This window comes from Emydura macquarii, unplaced genomic scaffold (genome assembly GCF_026122565.2).
Source record: "Emydura macquarii macquarii isolate MOO-44397 ecotype Brisbane River unplaced genomic scaffold, CSIRO-AGI_Emac_v2 contig_2199, whole genome shotgun sequence".
Taxonomy (NCBI): domain Eukaryota; kingdom Metazoa; phylum Chordata; order Testudines; family Chelidae; genus Emydura; species Emydura macquarii.
Genome location: NW_027132336.1, coordinates 3,276,859 through 3,297,383, shown reverse-complemented (window position 1 = coordinate 3,297,383; position 20,525 = coordinate 3,276,859). Strand labels below are relative to the sequence as shown.

The window sequence follows — 20,525 nt, the reverse complement described above, 5'->3', positions numbered from 1 at the left end:
ACTGACTCTACAAACCCCTGTAGGAAGGCTGGAGTCCAGCTTCTCTGACCCTCACGTATTTAAAAGAGCGAGCGTCGGGATATGTTGATGATTGAGAGGGTTTCTCCCCACTTAAAAGTCCCTATAATGGAAGTGTGCATGAGGGAAAAATACAGAGGAAAGCACTTTCTCCCCAGTGCAAAGTACTGGAGCAGGAAATGGTAAGGTGCCTGCAGTTTGCATGTGAGATCAGGAGCAGGCAAGTGAACTTGTAAATAGTCAGTTTCAAAGGTAGTTAAAACAGCTGGCTGAACACCTTAGGAACACTCATTACCCTTCCACTTGCTGGAGAAAGTTTGGGGGCAGAGGATCGATAGTACAACATGACTGTCTGAAATCATTGTGTTTTTATGAAGGCCAGGGATTCTACAGCCAGAATGACTGTAGAAAGCTTTTGATGCCAATCTCAACCTTGAGAATTTTCTGTTCCCAGCATTGACTGCCTGATGCTGCAGTGGGGAAAATACAGGCAGATTATTTTCAGATATCAGCATTAGGGGATGGAGGTTGTTGCTGCAATGAGGAAAAGAATAGGGTTAATGGGAGACAAATAAGATGAGTCCACATCTTGCCATGATCCTCCTTGTTGTTCCAAAGTCAGTGTCAGAGATCCAGCCATACTCTAACCTTGCAAACTTTCAGTATGTTTGCAAACCGTACTGGCTATTTGTTAATATTGAAATGTTGTATTTCCCTATGTGCTTTAAAAAAACCAAAACAAAACCCATCTACGGTCATTAAGAAGTCCTAGTGCCTCCATACTTTTGGAGAAAGACATTGAAATATGGTAGGGGATGGCCTTTATGTCAGAGACGTGCCCTTTGCTCTTCCCTTGTAAATCTGATTAAATTATAAGATTTTGAAAAATCTCAAATTGCACTAACTCTATAGAGACTTGTTATAGTTTGGCAGCTAAATTCTTTGAAGATTCCATCTGCACGGACTCAGGATTGCAGGGGATGAGTAAGACTATTCCAGTAGTTGTTGGTCTCAGCTGCTACAGGCTGCTGTGGTGCCAAGAACTAGAACTGAGAGCAGGGAGTCTCTCTCCCCAGGATTGTGTGTGCCAGAGGGAGTAGATTTGGCCAAGCAGTTTGGGGGGAGACAGAGACTGGGCGCAGTGGTGCCTGGGGCTGATTATGCAGAGACTGGGAGTTGGGGAAACCAGCTGCTAGAAAGAGACTGAGATCAGACAGACAGTCAAGGTGGGGAGACTGGGTCTGGCTGGGCAGGTAGACTGGGACTGGAAGCCAGAGGGGGAAGAGAAAGCTTGACTGGGAGCCTAGGGTGGAGGCAGTGCAGGGAACTGGGAAAAGTGGGAAAATTGCAATTGGATAAGGGGACTGGGTGCTGGGGAGAATGGATGACTGAGAATCAGTGGGGCTGGGAAGGAAGACCAAGCATTGACTGGATGAGCAGAAGGGGTCAGGCTTGTGGGGAACAGGGGCAGAACACTAGAGAACACTCCCTTTCATAATCTTGACTGGAACCCAAGATTCCTGAGTGTGACCATTTATTCCTTCACTGTCAGCAAATACTTGTGAAACCCACTGGCAAAGTGCATGCCTCATCCCCCTTAATTCTGGCACTTCCTAACTTTTGAGTGCTAGATTTTGCAACCTTAATATTCCTTTAATGTAGTTTTTATGTGTAATATATAATAGGTTGTTTTGTCTAAATGACAAACATTTAAAATTGTGATTCTACTTTGAAAAGTGACCATATTAAATTGCACCTTGTTTAACCGGTTGCTTTCTTTGTGATATTCATTGATATCTGCCTTCTACTGTCCTTACTAAAATAAATAAGTTTTTGCCACTATATACTCCTTTCATCACAGCAGGAACAACATAGCTTAGGAGGAGTGAGGTGGATTCTGTCCTCTGCTGTACAGAAACACATTTCATGTTGCCAATTTTTTTGATGGTGAAGCTCTTGTTGTTTGGGACCTGATCGTGTCCCATTAAAATCAGTAGGCATTTTACAATTGACTCAGTGGAAGCAAAATCTAGATCTTTTTCTTCTCCCAACAATTTGCAATGTTCACTAGATACTGATGTAATATCACTGAATCTGTTACAAGAAATGTGAATATAGCCTTGTAATTATTTCTTTAAACTATAAACACTCGTACAAAAAGCACAGGCACCCTAACAACTAATTAGATCTATAATTGCACAATCAGCACAGCATACAAATAATCACATACAAATCATAAAATACGTTTGATTTGATACCACACAACATTTTTATTAAACTAGAATTATACGAAATTAACATGGCACACATTAAATGGAATAAAAGCTTGCTAACTGAGAGGTTTCAACATGTCATTCTAAATGGGAAGCCATCATTGACAGGGTGCGTTTTTAGTGGGGTCCTGCAGGGAGCAGTGCTTGGTTCTACACTATTGAACATTTTTAATCAGTGATCTAGAGGAAAACACAAAATCATCACTGGTAAAGTTTTCAGAGGACACAAAGATTGGAGGAGTGGTAAATGAAGAGGAAAGGTTAATAATTCACAGTGATTTGGATTGCTTGGAAAGTTGGGCACAAGCTAACAATATGTGTTTTAATACAACCAAATATAAATGTAGGCCATACTTAAAAGATGGTGGGACTCTATCTTGGGAAGCAGTGACTGAAAAAGTGTTTTGGGGGAAGGGCCAGGTGGAAAATCGGCTGAACATGAGTTCCTAGTGTGATGCTGAGGCCAAAAGGGCTAATGGGATCCTTGGATGCATGAACGGGAATCTTGAGTGGGAGGAGAGAGATTTTTACCTCTATATTTGGCTGCTGGTATACTGTGTCCAGTTCTGGTGTCCACAATTCAAGAAGAACATTGACGACAAATTGGAGAGGATTTAGAGAAGAACCATGAGAATGATTAAAGGATTAGAAAACATGCCTTATAGTGACAGAATGTAGGAGTTGAATCTATTTAGTTTACCAGAGAGCAGGTTAAAGGGTGGCTTGGTCACAGTCTGAGTATCTAGATAGGGAACAAATAATAGAATTGTAGGACTGGAAGGCACCTCGAGAGTCCAGTCCCCTACACTCAAGGCAGGACTAAGTATTATCTACACCAACCCTGACAAGTGTTTATCTAACCTGCTCTTTAAAAAACTTCAACGATGAAGATTCCACAACCTCCCTTCACAGTTTATTCCAATGCTTAACTATCCTGACAGTTAGGAAGTTTTTCCTAATGCCCTTGCTGCAATTTAAGCCCATTGCATCTTGTCTTATCCTCAGAGGTTAAAGAGAATAATTTTTCTCCCTCCTCCTTGTAACAACCTTTTATGTACTTGAAAACTATTATCATGTCCCCCCTCAGTCGTCTCTTCTCCAGACTAAACAAACCCAAGTTTTCCATCTCGTTTCATAGGTCAATTTTTCTAGACCTTTAATCATTTTTGTTGTTCTTTTCTGGACTTTTTTTCCCAGTTTGTCCACATCTTTCCTGAAATGTGTCCAGAACTGCACACAATTACTCCAGGTGAGGCCTAATCAGCGCGGAGTGGAGAGGAAGTATTACTTCTCATGTCTTGCTTACAACACTCCTACTAATACATGCCAGAATGATGTTTGCTGCTTTTTTTTTTTTTTTTTTTTTTTTTTTTTTTTTTTTAAACAGTGTTACACTGTTGATTCATACTTAGCTTGTGATCCAATATGACCCCAAGATCCCTTTCTGCAATACTCCTTCGTAGGCAGTCATTTCCCATTTTGTATATGTGCAACTGATTGTTCCTTCCTAAGTGGAATACTTTGCATTTGTCCTAATTGAATTTCATCCTGTTTATTTCAACCCATGTCTCCAGTTTGTCCAGATGATTTTGAATTTTAATTCTGTCCTCCAAAACGCTTGCAACCACTCCCAGTTTGGTATCGTCTGCAAACTTTATAAGTGTACTCTCTGTCATTATCTAAATCATTGATGAAGATATTGAACAGAACTGGACCCAAAACTGATTACAGTGGGACCCCACTAAATATGGCCTTCTAGCTTGACTGAACCACTGATAACTATTCTCTGGGAATGGTTTTCCAACCAGCTATGCACCAACCTTATAATAGTTCCATCTAGGTTGTATTTCCCTAGCTTGTTTATGAGAAGGTTATGCGAGACCATATCAAAAGCCTTACTAAAGTCAAGATATACCACACTTATCGCCTCCCCTCTATCCACAAGGCTTGTTACCCTATCAAAGAGAGCTATTGGGTTGGTTTGACATGATTTGTTCTTGACAAATCCATGCTGACTGTTACTTATCATTAAAGTTAAGGTTCTGTCATGGGTATTTGTAGTAAAAGTCAAAAAATACCCACAGCATGGAGAAACAGAGCCCTGCTGGTGTTTCAGCTGCTCCAGCCCCTTTGCTGCTTCTGCAGCAGAGGCTGCTCAGGTGGAGTCCTAGGGCTGACTGCCAGTCAGCTGCTCCGGCGGCCAATTCCAGAAGTCAGAGGTCCCAGGAGGTCATGGAATCTGTGACCTCCACGACAGAATCGTATCCTTATTTATTACCTTATCTTCTAGGTTTTTGCAATTTGATTGCTTAATTATTTGCGCCATCATCTTTCTGAGTACTGAAGTTAAGATGACTGGTCTGTGATTCCCTGGGTTGTCCTTATTTCCCTTTTTTATAGATTGGCACTATATTTGCCCTTTTCCAGTCCTCTGTAATCTCTCCCAGCTTCTGTGACTTTTCGAAGAAAATTGTTAATGGCTCAGATATCTCCTCAATGAGCTCCTTGAGTATTCTAGCTTGTAAATACTTAATAATGGGCTCTTCGCTCTATCAGAGAAAGGCATAACAACATCTAATGGCTGGACATTGAAGCTCAACAAATTCAATATTGAAATAAGGGACAAATTTTTTTTAAAAGAAAGGGTAATTAACCATTGGAACTATTTACCAGGGGTCGTGGTGGATTTTCCATCACCGATTGATTTTTGGATCAAGCTTGGTTGTTTTTTCTAAAATATATGCCCTAGGAATTTATTTTAGGAAAGTTCTATGACCTATGTTGTAAAGGAGGTCAGATTAGGTGATCACAGTGGACCCTTCTGGGCTTGGGATCTATAAATCCACATGCAGGGTAGGAGAATTGAAGTTTGAGTCTGAGCACTGATTGTTCAAAGCTGCAGTCTAATTGATTGGGCATTTATGTTAGAGATCCATTTTTGGATGGTGCACAGTAGGCATTTTATTGCTGGAAACTTGGTCCTATTTACACCCACTATCCTGAGGAGGGTCTGGAGGAAGCAGGGATAGCTTTAAGATGCCAAGCTGACTTCATTCCAAAGATGTTTGGGGCCCTCTTTTAATCCATTTCTGATTTGTAAAAGCTAAATCCAGTGTTTATAGCAAAGTTAGTTAAAAGTGTTTTGGGTCACAAACTGCTGCTGAAAGAGCAGCTAGGCTGGTAGCAGACAAGAAGAGGGAAGGAAGTCCAAGGAGATATTATGTTTTCCTAATTTTTTTCTCTTTAAAACAAAAAACAATAAACATTTAAAATAGTGAAATGAGTTTAATTTTTCTGTACTATTTTAGCTTCTACTATTCAATAATTTAATAGGGGAAAGCTGTAGTCCATACCTTCACAAGTAATTTTTTATTTAAATGAAATATGCAATTATGGAGTCTTATTCATAATAGCAATAAGCCCTGCCAGGATGTGTTAGTAGGCTATTCAGTGTTGGGTTTCAATGCACCCAAAGCATGCATCAAGTATTAACACAGGCTTTGTTGTTCCTACTGAATACTTTGTAGTATAAGAAATGTAAAAATGACTTTTTTTGTCTGTTAAGCATGCAAATAACCAGTTATGTCTGTTGAAATGTTTGTTTGTAGACTCCATTTACTTTTGGCTTGGGTCAAAGAGCACCATATACAACAGGCGAGCATTGTCTTCTTTGTAGAAGTGAACGGAAAGACACCTCTCTTTCAGAGAGTGGAATTAAAAATTCTAGCAAAACAGCACTTTCTACATCTCCAAAAGCAAATAGTATGTTGCATCTTCCACTGTGGGTGTGTCCAGATTGTCGAAGAACAGTTGAGAAGGAGGAGAGGCATGCCACACTGGAGCAATCTCTTGTGGTAAGTTTCAGTGTATGAGTTGAGTAAATTCAGAGGGCACGGTGATGAGTTGGACACTTGCTATTGTGTTTAAAAAAAAAAAAATTTTTGTGATCCGTTTAATGTTTTCATTTGCAGGGGAGTTTTGTTCTAGAAATGAAACTGACTGACACCTGGCTCACAAATTTTGAAAATGATTGCAACATTTTGGGCTATGAGAGAGAATTCAGTCTTGGAACCTCCTACCTGATTTTTATTAAGCCCTTTCAACTTTTCTTCTCCTACTGTTTACCTTTTCCCTCTCTCTTCACTCAACTTTATTCTTTCTGCCTTCTTCCATTCCTTTTTGTCTGCTCCTTCCCAGGACCTCTTTTTCACCTGACTCTTACCTTGTTTTGTCCATTTATGCATGATCTTTATTTCCCCACCCATCTATTCTTCAGCCTTGTCCCTTCTGTCTTCCTCTCAGGTTACTATTCTTTCACTGCTATTTTTCTTCAAGTATCTGGTTTTATCCATTCTGCTCACTTTAGAAAGGTTCTTAAACATTTGCCTCTTTGCCTGGTATGCAGCCAATGAACACTTACTCCATCCTGCACCCCACATATTCAGTATACTAATTTCAGACTCAAGTTTTAATGCTTAAATTTAAATAACCTTTACATTGAAGCTTCCCTTTTAAATCGTAACTTGTGTACACCAAGAATGTAGGAACATTGCACATTATTACATCGAGAAATATAATAGGAAAGTGGTTTTCAGCCTGTCTGTGGATCCTTGGGGGGCACCTAGATATTTCTAAAATGTCCAAAGGGGTCCGCACCTCCATTTGAAACTTTGTAGGGGTCCACAAATGAAAAAATGTTGAAAACCACTGTATTAAGGTATAAGATGAATGAAGGATCCAGAAAAACCCATAAAAAGTGAATTAGTGTTCTATGATCTTTTGCTCAGAACAGACTTTATTAGGAAGTTCCGGTATTTTAGATTACTTATGGAATTCTGTAACACTTCCAACCAGCTTGATATTGAAGGGCCAAGGAGCATCTATTGATAAATCAATAAGCCAGTTTCAGAGTGGGATGTTTTATACTCCGCTTAGCTATAATGTGAGTTTTAAGTTAATGAGCTAGACCTAAGAATATTTTGCCCATATTATAACCATAAACAGTGTTTGATGTACTGTTCATTAAATGTTGGGTAATGAGATTTGAATTATCCTAGAGAGGCCATCTTCAAAGAGGAGGTAACCTAATTCTAAGTCTCTCCTAAAAGTTGCAGAAAACAGTGGGCCCAAAGCACAGTCTTGGCCAAGTCACAATTCAGTCTCTAAATTCAGTCTGAATAAAATGATTAGAGGGAGAATAAACAGTGAGCCAGGCACCAGGAACACCAAATTTTGAAAAATGATAGCTAAGAAGTTGAAAGCAAATCATATCAAACTACAGGTAAACCAGATGAAATAAAAACATATAAGCCCCTGGATTTAGCAACCATTACATTTGTCATGTAGCGGCTCATGACTGAGAGTGCCAGCCTCAGAGCAGACTGTCAAAAAGCAGGGCAGAACCCCAAACTGATTGACTGTTCTATAATTAGATGTCACCAACTCAGTAACAAGTGCGTAAACTCCTAAAGCGCTGTAACAGTCTTACCATGGAGTCACAGACAGTCCTCTTGGGCATTCCAGTCCTCCTTGCCACCCAGGCAAGCTTGACTACGAGATAAATGGTCATGTTACACCAAAAATCCTAACAACATTCAGGTTACTCCTAGTCCCAAAGGCCAAGTCACTTACTCCAGGTCAATCAAAGTCAGATCTCAAACCAAAGACACTGCCTGTAGCCAATCCTGTAATAAACTAACTAAAGATTTATTAACAAAGAGAAGAAATAAGTCATTTACAAAGTTAAAACAGAAAACCTACACACAGGAATGATTTAGTCTTTAGATTTAAAAGGTAATATAACCTTCCATATTAAACAGCTCTATGCTTCCTTTAGGGCTGTGACCCATGCCAAGCAACATGGATCTCTCTTGCTTATATTTAAGAATCTTTGCCCCTCAGAGTCCAGACAGCATGAAGAAACCAGTTTCTCTTTGTCAGGGATTTTTATCCCCACTCACCTCAGAATCCAAGCTGATAGGATGAGTTTACGCTTAGGGCTCTCTTTTCTGGAAAAAGTCAGGAATGCAGTCAACAAAGTCTCTGTCCTTTGATGTTACTCAATGCATCATTTGCCTTCAGTGGGCCATTTTATATGCAGAACAAATACTCTACCTTAATGCTGCTTTTCCTGTTTGGTGAGTTATGTAATTACAGAGGTTTACAGTGCAAACACTAAATATAACTTTATACCATGGGATACAGATATCGTAAGTAGGAATAATATATGCAGCATCCTACGAGCATTCCATAAAGCATAAACACGAGACGCATTCTTATAATATTAACATTTATTTTAACTCTACCAACCTACAGGTAAGCCAGACTGATTTTCCACTATTCATTTATCAGTGTTCAGTGAGGCCCTCGGCCTTGGCATAAGCTGGCACCTGGTCTGCCAGTGTCAGTTATTAAAGATACATTTTAAAGGCATGTCATTAAAGGCGTGGCTCAGAATTGTCTGGATTTAATTTAAACTCTAATTGATAAAGCCATTATCATCAAATGAATTGTAGAAAGTGGCTAACAACTCCAGACTTAGATATGTTATCAATCAGCCTGGAGTGTGGATGACCTCTTACAGCAGCTTCATGGTCACAAGGCTACTAACTTTTATTACCAAGCACCTGAAAACAGCATCTTTCCAACATTGCTGTCTATAGAGTAACATCTAGTTATTGGAAACAGTAAGATTTTATACCTTTTAGCTGGGATCGGTTATCAAATTATAGAAAATGAGCAACAAGCTGTCAAATACAAACCATAGACAGATTAAGTTACATGATTAATTCCAAAAGAGAACTTAACTCTATTTTATATCATTCTAATGTATCTAGCACTTTACAGCTTATTGTACAATATTATTCATACTAATGAGGATGTTAATAATCAACGTGTTTTAGGGTTACTAGAAGAGAAATTCTAATTGTTATTCCCGCTTCAGGATTTACTATGATGTCAATTCTTGCACTTGTTTCTTACACCGTAGTTCAAGAAAGGGAGTGCCTTTAGTTTTGTCTTTTATAGTGTCAGCACTAAGGGCTTGTCTATGCTTATAGCACTGCAGCTACACCACTGTAGCACTTAATGAAGATGCAACTTACACTGACAGGAGAGCTTCTCCTATCGGCATAGGTATTCCACTTCCCTGAGAGGTGGTAGCTGTGTCGAGGGGAAAAGCCTTCCTGTTGACATAGTGCTGTCTACACCAGTAGTTCGATCAATATAATTGTGTTAATTTTCGATACTCCTGAGCGACATAGTTATACTGACATAAGTTTGTAGTGTAGACCAGGGCTAAATAAATAAACTGTGAAGTAAGGTTCATTCTAGTTATTCCAGATTTGCTTGCTTGTCTAAGTTTCACGTTTTTGTCTGGCTTGTAAGGTATGATTGTCTTCTTTTTCTTTTTTAAAGAGCCAAGATTTCCTTTTGCACATGCCTCTTGGAAACAGTGGATCACAGCAGGAATCTGTAGGAGGAGGGAGAATAACAGTTGGAGCACAGACAGTACCCTCTGCAGATCTCAATAATTCTTCTCCTTCTGATGTAGCGTGCAACTGTGAGGCCTGTAATGAGCGCAGGTGAGACTCACAGCAAACTTGATGCTGCAATCAGTAAACTTGGTAATACTGCAACTTTTTCATATCTGCTTGCATTTTTCTTATTAAAATAATAGGATTTTTTGTAATTTAGTGGTAATTCTGTTTTTTAAATTGGTTTCTAATCTAATTTGGGTGGAGGATAGGCACTTTGTTTTCACTGATGTGCATCTTTAAAATAAGGTGGTGGTACAGTAACCTTAGTTTGTATGCTGTGTTAACCTTTCTGGCATTGTTGCAGAGAAATTTCAGCAGAGACTGAACGTGAATCTCAGCAGCTTCAAAATTACTGGTCAGAAGTAAGATACATGGTCCGATGTATATATCGCCAAGCTGGAACTCCGTTGGCAGATGATCAAGACCAATCCCTGGTACCAGATAAAGAGGGAATGAAGGAGTTGGTGGATAGGTATAAAACTTTTTACAGAATTTTATTATGTAGATTAGTATTGTTACTCCAGCTAAGAGTCTTTATTATGAAAGTACAAATGATTCAGAATCACTGATTTCTTTAGTAGAAGTATATTTACCACTTTTAATCAGTGGGCATACTTGTTTAAAATCATCAATCTCTTAGGTGTACAAATATTCAGAATTCTTCACTGGATTGGGGAATCAGAGCAATTTTAACTAAAACTCCTGCACAGAATATATTGAACATTGGCTTGAACGCATCATATGAAATGATTAAATTCTGACATAATAGTCTGCAAGAGGGCTATTGATGCATAATTTATGGATATGTCCTAAAAATTCAACTCTTCAAAAGAACCTGAGAAGATTAATATTAAATGTTGACATACTACTGTCAGCTGAAACTTCCATACATGAGTCTTTGTCCTTATTTAATGCATTGCACTAAAACGAACAGTGCTGGATTCTTACAGCCCATGACAACAGCTAAAATATTAGTTTATTCAAAAAAAGAAATTAGTATTACCAGTGGATTACTAGATTAGGGAAACTGAGAACTTGTAGACACTTAAAAATTAGTTGCACATTTGGAATGGTAGTTCTTTTTAGTGTGATGTAGAGAAGATTAGCTTAATATGACCACTGAATATTCATGCTATTGAAGATAATATAGCAATCTGAGTGTCTTTAAACTACCCCAGTATATTGGGTAACTATCTTAATTTCTCAGCTTAGCTGGAAATATGAGTCCAAGAATAGCCACTCTTATTGGTGTATTGAACATTTAAAATATTAATGGGTCTCCTCTGCTAATACCTGATGACAGTAGCACTGTGAGTAAGAGCTTCTGGCTGGAACTAAATTCTTGTGAGAGAGATATGATGGTAGGTAGAGGGAAATGTTTTGAGGGACTTTGCCATCAATTGATACTACCCAGGATGAGTTCATATGTCATGCATTCTCTATCATTCTGGAATCATGATTGCTCTGGGATGCCCAATGACCTTTGACCATATTTGGCTGGCCAAGAGGCTTTGCCTCTTTTTTGTTACACAGCTTGCCATGGTGAGCCACTTGTTCATCATCTCTCTAAAAATTGTTCTTTATCTGTCAGTGTTTTGTTGGAACAGACTTGCTGTCAAACAGTGGATTACTGTTTCAATATCTGTTTCCACGTCTATTGTGTGAAACTATCCACTGAGTTTGAACATTTGTGCAATCATATTGCAAGAAAATATCACTATTAGTCATGCCTTGTTTATGTCAAATACCTGATAAAAACACACGCTACAGATTTTAACCTGGAGAATGTTAAAGGTGACATAGTTGTGACTTACTAATTTTTACTTTGAGTAAATGTGTGTTTGTGTGTTTTATATAAATTAAGTTCCTTCTTTGAGTGCTTGCTCATGTTGATTCCAAGTAGGTGTGCCGTGTGCATAGTCATCAGAAGGTCTTTCCCCTAGTGGTAGCCATAGGGTCTGCTCTGGAGCCCCCCTGGAGTTGCGTCTTCATGGCTCATTATATAAGGCCCTGCCGACCCCCGGCCTCTTCAGTTCCTTCTTGCCGCCCGTGACGGTCACTGGAACATAGATCTTCTCTTGCTTTGCAAGCGTCCCTTTCCCTAGTGGTTATCGAACTGTCACCTGTAAATAGTTAAATAGTCTGAGTTAGTGGTAGTTGTTAGTTATTTAGATGTGACCCTGGTAAGCAGGGTCCTCTCTTCCTTCCCCAGGGCTGGGGCATACCTCATTCCTGTGGGATTAAACCGTGCCTGGTTTGTAAAAAACCTGGGCCTCAGAGCGATCCCCATACCACTTGTCTTAAATGTCTTGTGGTCCCATCAGAGGGATCGCTATAAGATCTGCAGGGAATTCTGTCCAAGGATGAAGAAAGAGAGGAGCCAGAGAGTGAAGTTTATGCTTATGGAGGCTGCTTTCCGGCCAACACTGGGCACGGCCAAGCCAACACCCAGTATGTTGGCCTTGTCTTGGAGCGCATCAGCGTATGTGAGAAACTGCACCGAGGAAGGACTCTGGCTAGAGACCCTCAGCACTGTCACAGATCACTGGCACCGAAGGACATCTCACAGGCGCAGCACCGCTTCCATTCCCCTGTTCTGCACAAGAAGCAGAGGAAGCCAGACAGGGTGTTCTCCTCAGCACCCAAAACTATGGGGCATAAGGGCTTGAGTGGAGTGCAACTATGTTGGGCCACTCAAATGCTGCAGCTGCAGTACTGATGACTGCGGCCCCGGAAAGGGGTCTGTCGAGTCCAGTTCCTTTGGACTCCCTACCCAGAGAGATCTGCGAGGAGGACCTGCAGCTCCCCTCCACGCCAGAGACCTTTGAGGCGGACAGGGATCTCATTGAGAGCACGGCACCACCGTCCCCTCCACCCCAAGGTGCGATGGTGCTCCAGACACTAGACCATCTGTGCCAAAGAAGCATCCGGTGCCATCAAAGGGGAAGCTGGCTATGATTCCTCGACCACCCTCTCCCTAGCACCGGTTGCTGGCACTGGTAGGAACTGCACTGCCCTTGTCCCCAAGGGCTGAGCTGTCGGGCTCCAACTCCAAAGCAGAGTCCTACTCCTCAAGGTGAAGGGGACACTTGGGGTTGGAGGCTGGTCAGCCCTTCCCCATGCTTTGGCCGTTGCAGTGACAAATGCTAGTTCAGCGGCCTTTTTGGACTCCTTGGGCATTCCACCAAGCCATGGGGCCACAATGGGGCCAATCATTGTCACTTGCCTCCTGAAGCAGATACCAACTGGCCCCGATCAGAGGATGTGCTACTGCTTGGTACCGAGTGCAACGTCGACCCCGACACTGACTTCGATGAGCCGAAACCACAGGACCCTCTAGGAGCAGAAGATTAACAGACTGACCTGGTTAGGGCATCACCATCTTCATCCCCAGACGGGACAGTTGCAGGGTCATCACTGATCACAGAAGACAGCAGGGCCCACCAGGAGCTCTTAAGGAGAGTGACACAAAATCTGGGGCTTCAAATTGAGGAGGTCTCTGACAACACAGACCCTATGGTGGACATTTTAGCTCATGTAGGCCCATCCAGAGTAGCATTGCCACTAATAAAGACCATACGTGACACGACACAGTTGCTATGGCATACCCTGGCCTCCCCAACTGCTAAAAGGGTAGAGAGGAAATATTTTGTCCCCTCCAAGGACCACGAATACCTTTATACCTATCCCGCACCTTGGTTGCTTGTTGTCACAATGGCCAATGACTATGAGAAGCAATGTCAACAAGACCCCACACCAAAGGCTAAGGTTGCAAAAAAAAACTGGATCTCTTTGGGAGAAAGGTGTATTCTACTGGGGAGGCTTCAACTCCACGTTGCAAACCAGGAAGCTGTGTTGAGTAAATAAAACTTTAACTCTTGGGGGTCCAGGTCAAAGTTTGTCGAGTCTATTCCAACAGACTCTAGGGCGGAGTTAACAGTCCTGATCGAAGAAGGACTGTTGCAAGGGCTTCACTTCAGGGGGCACTAGACGTGGCGGATGCCGCGAATCGCACAATGGCATCAGCAGTAGCAATGGGACGGAGCTCATGGCTACAAGTCTCTGGCCTCCCACATGAGATTCAACAGACAATCCAGGGCATCCCCTTTGAAGGCCGAACTGTTTTCCGAGCAGACAGACTCGAAACTACGGAGTCTTAAGGACTCTTGAGCCTCTCTAAAGTCCCTAGGCCTCCACACTCCAGCACCGCAAAGGAGGCATTTCAGACTTCAAATCCTACCTCAGTTCTACCAGTCCCAACAGAGGCAGGAGTACAACCATAAGAGGGGCAGGAATTATAGGAGGAAACCCTCTCGGCTTCCACCAGCCATGGGACAGGTCGAGTGAAACAATTCTCTGGCCCCAAGCAGAACTTTTGAGGGTTCAAGAACAGCATACTGACCCAGGACTCAGATCCCCCACTCGTATTCTTTTTAGACCAGTTCTACCAGGTGTAGGCCCAGATCACATCGGATCATTGGGTGCTATGCATGGTAGAACTGGGATATTCCCTCCAATTCTGCTCTGTTTCTCCCTCCTACCCCTCAGCCTCCTGGTCCTTCTTCAGAGATCCCTCTCATGAGTAACTTCTAGTCCAAGAAGTGCAGGCGTTCCTAAAGATAGGAGCAGTGAAAGGGGTTCCTTGGGAGTTTAAGGGGTCAGGGGCTCTTACTCCCACTACTTCCTAATCCCTAAAGGAAGTCAAAGGCAGTCTCAGACCCATTCTGGATTTACGAAACCTCAACAGATTCATGAAGAAGTTGAGGTTCCGCATGGTCTCTTTGGCCTCAATTATTCCCGCCTTGGATCTGGGGGATTAGTACGCCACTCTCGACTTGAAGGATGCATATCTTCATGTGTCAATCATTCCAAGCCACAGAAGGTTTCTTCAGTTCATAGACAACCAGACTCACTACCAGTTCACGGTACTTCCGTTTGGCCTTTCAGTGGCTCTGTCTTTACCAAGTGTATGGCAGTCGTAGCTGCATTACTCAGAAAGCAGAAAGTACATGTCTATCCATACCTCGACAACTGGCTGACCAAAGGTTGCTCCAGGGAACAGCTGGATGCAGACGTAAAATTGATAAGGTCAGCCTTTGGCAGGTTGGGTCTCCTGGTCAATGTGCAGAAAGAGACTTTGATCCCCCACTCAGAGAATAGAGTTCATAGGAGTCGTGTTAGATTCAAACCAAGCTGTGGCTTTTCTCCCAGACTCTTGATTCTGGATCATGTGCGCCATCATAGAAGAATGGAAGCAGTACCCCACCACCACGGCCTGAAACTACTAAGGCACTTAGCTGCATGCACATGTGTCATCCAGCATGTCAGGCTACATCTCAGACCATTACAGGCTTGGCTAGCCTCAGCTTGTCATCCATCCCGAGACCTCATCAACAGGATAGTCTAGCTCCCCCTCCCTACTCCACCCCCCATGTTAGAAACGCTCCACTGGTGGCTTAACCCACAGTCAGTCGGTCCCCTTTTCGGCACCTTCCCCCTCCCTCATCGTCCCTGGTCACCAACACCTCAGCAATGGGCTGGGGAGCTCATCTAAGAGATCTCCGGACCCAAGGCCTTTCACTCCACATCAGTGTGAGAGAACTCAGGGCAGTATGCTTAGCCTGTCAGGCCTTCCGAGTCCACCTAGGAGGCAAATGTGTATCGGTAAGGGCGGACAACACAACAGCGATGTTCTTTATAAACAGACAGAGTGAAGCACGCACCTCTCTTCTGAGTCAGGAAGCCCTTGAATTGTGGGACTTCTGCATAGCCCACTCAATTCACCTAGAGGCATCCTACCGTCTGGATCACAGAATGAGTTGGAGGACCCCTTCAGCAGGTCTTTCTCCAATCATAAGTGGTCTCTCCACCCAGGTTTGGTGAACAATATCTTCCAAAGGTAGGGAATTCCCCACACAGACTTGTTGTTGTGACGTGGCACAACAGGAAGTGCATTCAGTTCTGCTCCTTCCAGAATCACAGCCTGGGATTAATCATGGACACATTTTTCATCCCTTGGATAGACCATCTGTTCTACATGTTTCCGCCAGTCCTGCTAGTTCACAAGGTCCTGCTCGAGATGAGGAAGGAAAGGTCTTCCTTAATTCTGGTAGCCCCAGCATGGCCATGCCAACACTGGTACACCCCCCTTCTTAACCTCTCAGTGGAAACTCCTATCAGTCTGCCACTGGTGCCACATTTAATCGCTCAGGATCACGGCCGTCTTTGCCACCCCAATCTAGAGTCTCTCCATCTCTCCTTACCTGGCTAAGTAGAAGAAGTTCGCCATCTGGTCGTCACAGAAGGGTACTCCACCCATACTATCATCTATACCTCTACTTGTTACATCTCAAACAGCAGCGGTCGTCAGTGTCATCAATTAAGGTCCATCTGGCCGCAATCTTGGCATTCCACTCTTGGGTGGCAGGCCTGCTCGGTCTTTGCCAACCCCAAGGTGGGGTGTTTCCTTAAGAGTCTAGACAGACTATACTACCCTCAAATGCATCAGCTGATTTCCCCAATGGAATCTTACCCTTGTACTGTCAAGGCTGATCAGTCCCCCATTAGAACCTCTAGTGACATGTTTGTTCTTCTCTCTATCCTGGAAGATAGCCTGTCTAAGGGCCATAACTTTGGCCAGGAGAGTTTTCAGAACTCAGGGCCCTTGCATCTGAGCCTCCTTATACTCTGCTTTCCTTTTGAAGGTAGTGTCACAATTCCACTCAAGCCAGGACATATTCCTTCCAATTTTCTATCCAAAACCACATGCCAACAGCCAAGAGCAAAGCCTACATACGCTGGATGTTAGATGGGCTTTGGCCTTTTATATTGAAAAGACCAAACCTTTTAGGAAAATGACGCAACTGTTCGTAGCAATAGCAGACTGGATGAAAGGCCTTCTGTTTTCGTCACTCATCAGGACATGTTATGACTTGGCGAAAATACAGGCCCCAGCGCTGACAGCTCATGTCACAAGGGCACAGGTGTCCTCGACAGTGTTCCTCACTCGGATCCTGATCCAAGACATTTGTGAGCAATCAACCACGTCGCAGCTCTACATCTTTGTGACACAATATGCTATTACTCAGCAAGACAGAGACATGCACCCTTTAGTAGAGTGGTATTGAGTGGTCATTGAGTTCCGACCCCCTCCTACTATGGATGTGCTTGGGAGTCACCTACTTGGAATCAACATGAGCAAGCACTCGAAGAAGAAAAGATGGTTACTGACCGTCTAACTGTTGTTCTTCGAGATGTGTTGCTCATGCCCGTTCCAAGACCCACCCACCTGCCCCTCTGTCGGAGCCAGAGGCAAGAAGGAACTGAAGAGGTGGGGGTCAGCAGGGCCCAATATCGGGCACCATGAAGGCACACTTCCAGGGGGCTCCAGAGCCACTAAAGGAAAAACCTTCTGGTGACTGTGCACATGGCGCCACACACACACACACCTCCTTGAAATAGACATGAGCAACACATCTTGAAGAACAACAGTTACAGAAGGTTAATAACCATCTTTTCTATTTAGCAGAGGAAATTTAGGAATTGCAGGATGTACCATGTGACATTTCTCATGTCACTGCAAATGTTACTTCAATAGATTTGTTTTACATTTGGGAGATGAGAGTGGGGAACTAGTATTTAAGGTGGAAATGTGGTTCTCAATATGAAAAGGTTGGAAACGACTGTTGAAAACTATGATGATGACCAAGAACTACATTATCTATATTCCCCTTTTTTGGGATTGCTCTTAACCTTTGGCGGTGAGACAAAAGTCCCAAAATGAGATTAAAATCTCAGGCTTTCCACAAGCCAAGAATATTGTAGTGTGACCCCCAGTAACAATATAAATGTTTTTATAGCACTGTACAAACACTAACTATTCAAAATGTTCTATAACATGTAAGATGTAGATAGGCATATTATCCCAATTTGTAAACACAGGAGAGGGGTAGCCAAGTTGCTAGAGTCCCCGCAATGTGTTGAGCAGAGTTGGATTCAGGAATTCCTGGCTCATAGCAGCATGCTTAATCTGCTAGACCAGGATGCTGCTTAGCTAGATCTGCCTATCTTGAATACATATATAGCCCCAATTATCATGATATCTGAGTACCTCACAGTGTAGTTATCCTCACAACAAGTTTAAGGAGTATTGTTATCCCTTTTTTATCCATTTGAGAAACTGAGGTACAGAGACACTAAGTGATTTGTCCAAGGTTACACAGCATATTAGTTGCGGAGCAGGGAATTGGACCCCTATCTCCAAATCCTTGGTTAGTTCCCTAACCCCTAGACCATTCTTCCTCCTATAATAATGCTGTCTCCTAAATATTCCCAGTAAAGTAAACACTGTTCGATTGTGAATTTTTGGTCACAATTTTTTTCCAAAAATGCAGGCTCTGTGAAAGAGATCCTTATCAGCTTTATCAACGGTTGGAACAGCAAGCTAGAGAATATGTGCTTGAAATGAAGGTTCGTCTGCTCAGGCACTTGTCGTTGGGATCTAAAGTTGCATCAACATTATCAATACCAGGCCCACCACAAGCACATCAGTTCATCTCACTCCTTCTTGAGGAATACAGTGCACTCTGTCAGGCAGCATGCACAATCAGCACCTTTCTTGTCACTCTGGTAAGACATAAAACATTTTTTTTCCTGTGTGCAATTGTAGAGATAATACAAATCTGCAAGAAGTCATGCTGTGAGTTTTTTCATAATCCTTTTTGTAGTTTGCAGAGTATAAGCTTTGTGTGTTTGGGTGTGTGAGCAGGGAATACAGTTTAATTTCTATTTCCTCATTTAGAAATCTAGGATTTGACTCTTTTTTAACAAAACAGTTCATTCACAAATGTGTGAAATTGCCTAAACCATCCATTTGCGATGGGCAGAGTGTGTTTCTACACCATATGAATGATCAAGAAGAAGCTATTAAACAAGTACAGCAAATGGTTTATGGGACTGACTAGTTTCAAAACAGAACTTTTGAGTCCTCTGTTCAACATTTAAATATTTACTGTTGCCATATTTTGAATTATTTTATTTTAAGTAGCTCCATAACTAAGATGGGTAGAATATTACACTAGTCAGTTTCAGTGATGTTTCAAGCAAAGTATTATGAAAGCCTTAATGCCCGTTAAGCTGCATTAATTCAGAAATTCTGATTCTACATATTTTCTTTTCCCTGATCATCAAAGATGCTTGCTTGAGAAGATGATCTCTTGCTTAGGAATTAATCTGCTTCTGTTACTTACTACAACCAAAATCGTCATTCTCTTCGATATAATCCTTTGTTACCAGCCAATCATGTTGTCACACTTCACGTTATGTTGACAGATAGAGAACAAGCAGCAGCTGCGAGCACCTATTCTTAGGCATAGATCTACCATAAAAAAGAGAAGAGAAATACAGAAAATATCAATAGTAGAAACTGTTATTGCTAATGTTTTTCACTTTTTATGACTTAGTAGGTCTTTACAGCCTTTTTGTTATGCTGTACTCGCTTATTTCTTTTCATGTTGCATGCTGAAGACTGCAAAGGGAATTTTGACAGACTTGAGTTTGATTTTGCTGTAGATGGGCTGGACAGGTGTGAGACAGAGTCACAGGAAGGAATGTGATAGGCAGTAAGTAATGGTAGATAGAGAGGATGAAATATAGAAAGTGATGGTGTTCAGATCTCTTGGGTGATTTTAAAAAAAATGGTGGGGAAGAAAAGTTTCTCAAAGAGAGAAGGAGATGCATAGAATTAAATATTCAAAGAGAAAACATTTTGTGTACAGATATACAAATGTATATGACCATTCTGTTTCTTACCCCCCCAGGTCTGTGCTCTCTATTTTCTCATCTTTCTCTGCTCTTACTGGTCCTGTAGAGTTAGAGCTGATGCACTTTTATTAGAAGTAATTCATTACCTCCCATTCATTGGCAGATTCCTGTAGTAAAGTATTAAAATGTCTCACTTGAGAGGATGGTTCTTAAAGTTACCGAGTTGCTTTACTGTTCACTTGACTGCAGAACAGATTTATTGCTGTACGAAAATTAAACTGATGCAACTGAAACTAGAAATTTTATTTTCCTTTCTAAGACTCTACTAATTTTGTATACTTATTGTCAAGAAGATATAGGTAATCAGGAATTCAGTGTTTTCATGCTAAGCCACCGTTCTCTCCTCCTTTTTCTGATCTCTACTGTGGACCAGTAGTAATAAAGTCAACATATATAAGAGATCAGATTGACAGGAAATGCTTAGAATAGACTTAAACTCTCCAGCCTACCACTTTTTGCCCTATTGAAGTGAAAAGGCTATCTCATTTCCCCCAAAGAGTTTGAGTGGATATGGTATTTTTACACTAACCCCTTCCTTATGAGTGATTGGTTCAGCAGTTCAGTCAGTACTGAGAACAGCCATTGTTCTTCTAATAGGATTCAGTATTCAGAAATTGAACAATATCCTGTGTTTCCACTACAGCTTATAGTTCAAGTGGTGTATTTTTCATATAGATTTCTTGGATTGCTACATGGCCTTTTCCTTAGGTAAGCTAATATTTAGAATTTGGAAGCTGAGATTTGACTGCAGAGAAAAAGCGTAAGGAATTGGTCTCATTAGCTTTTTCAGTGCACATGAATGCATTTTGTCAAGACTGTATTGCACTGTTTGAGATCAAGAGAAATCCTTTTAGCCTCAAACACACAAGAGTGG

The 20,525-nt window shown here is 41.8% G+C and overlaps 1 protein-coding gene across 2 annotated transcripts in view; it reads left to right on the top strand.

Moving 5' to 3' along the window:
* FAM193A (family with sequence similarity 193 member A) overlaps positions 1–20,525 on the top strand; it is a 102,191-nt gene that overhangs the window by 29,408 nt on the left and 52,258 nt on the right. For both annotated transcript variants that reach the window (XM_067558927.1, XM_067558926.1), the window contains exons 3-6: positions 5,900–6,145; positions 9,708–9,874; positions 10,134–10,301; positions 18,223–18,457. In XM_067558927.1, coding sequence (XP_067415028.1) covers positions 5,900–6,145; positions 9,708–9,874; positions 10,134–10,301; positions 18,223–18,457 — 816 coding nt within the window. The remainder of the gene's footprint in view (positions 1–5,899; positions 6,146–9,707; positions 9,875–10,133; positions 10,302–18,222; positions 18,458–20,525) is intronic.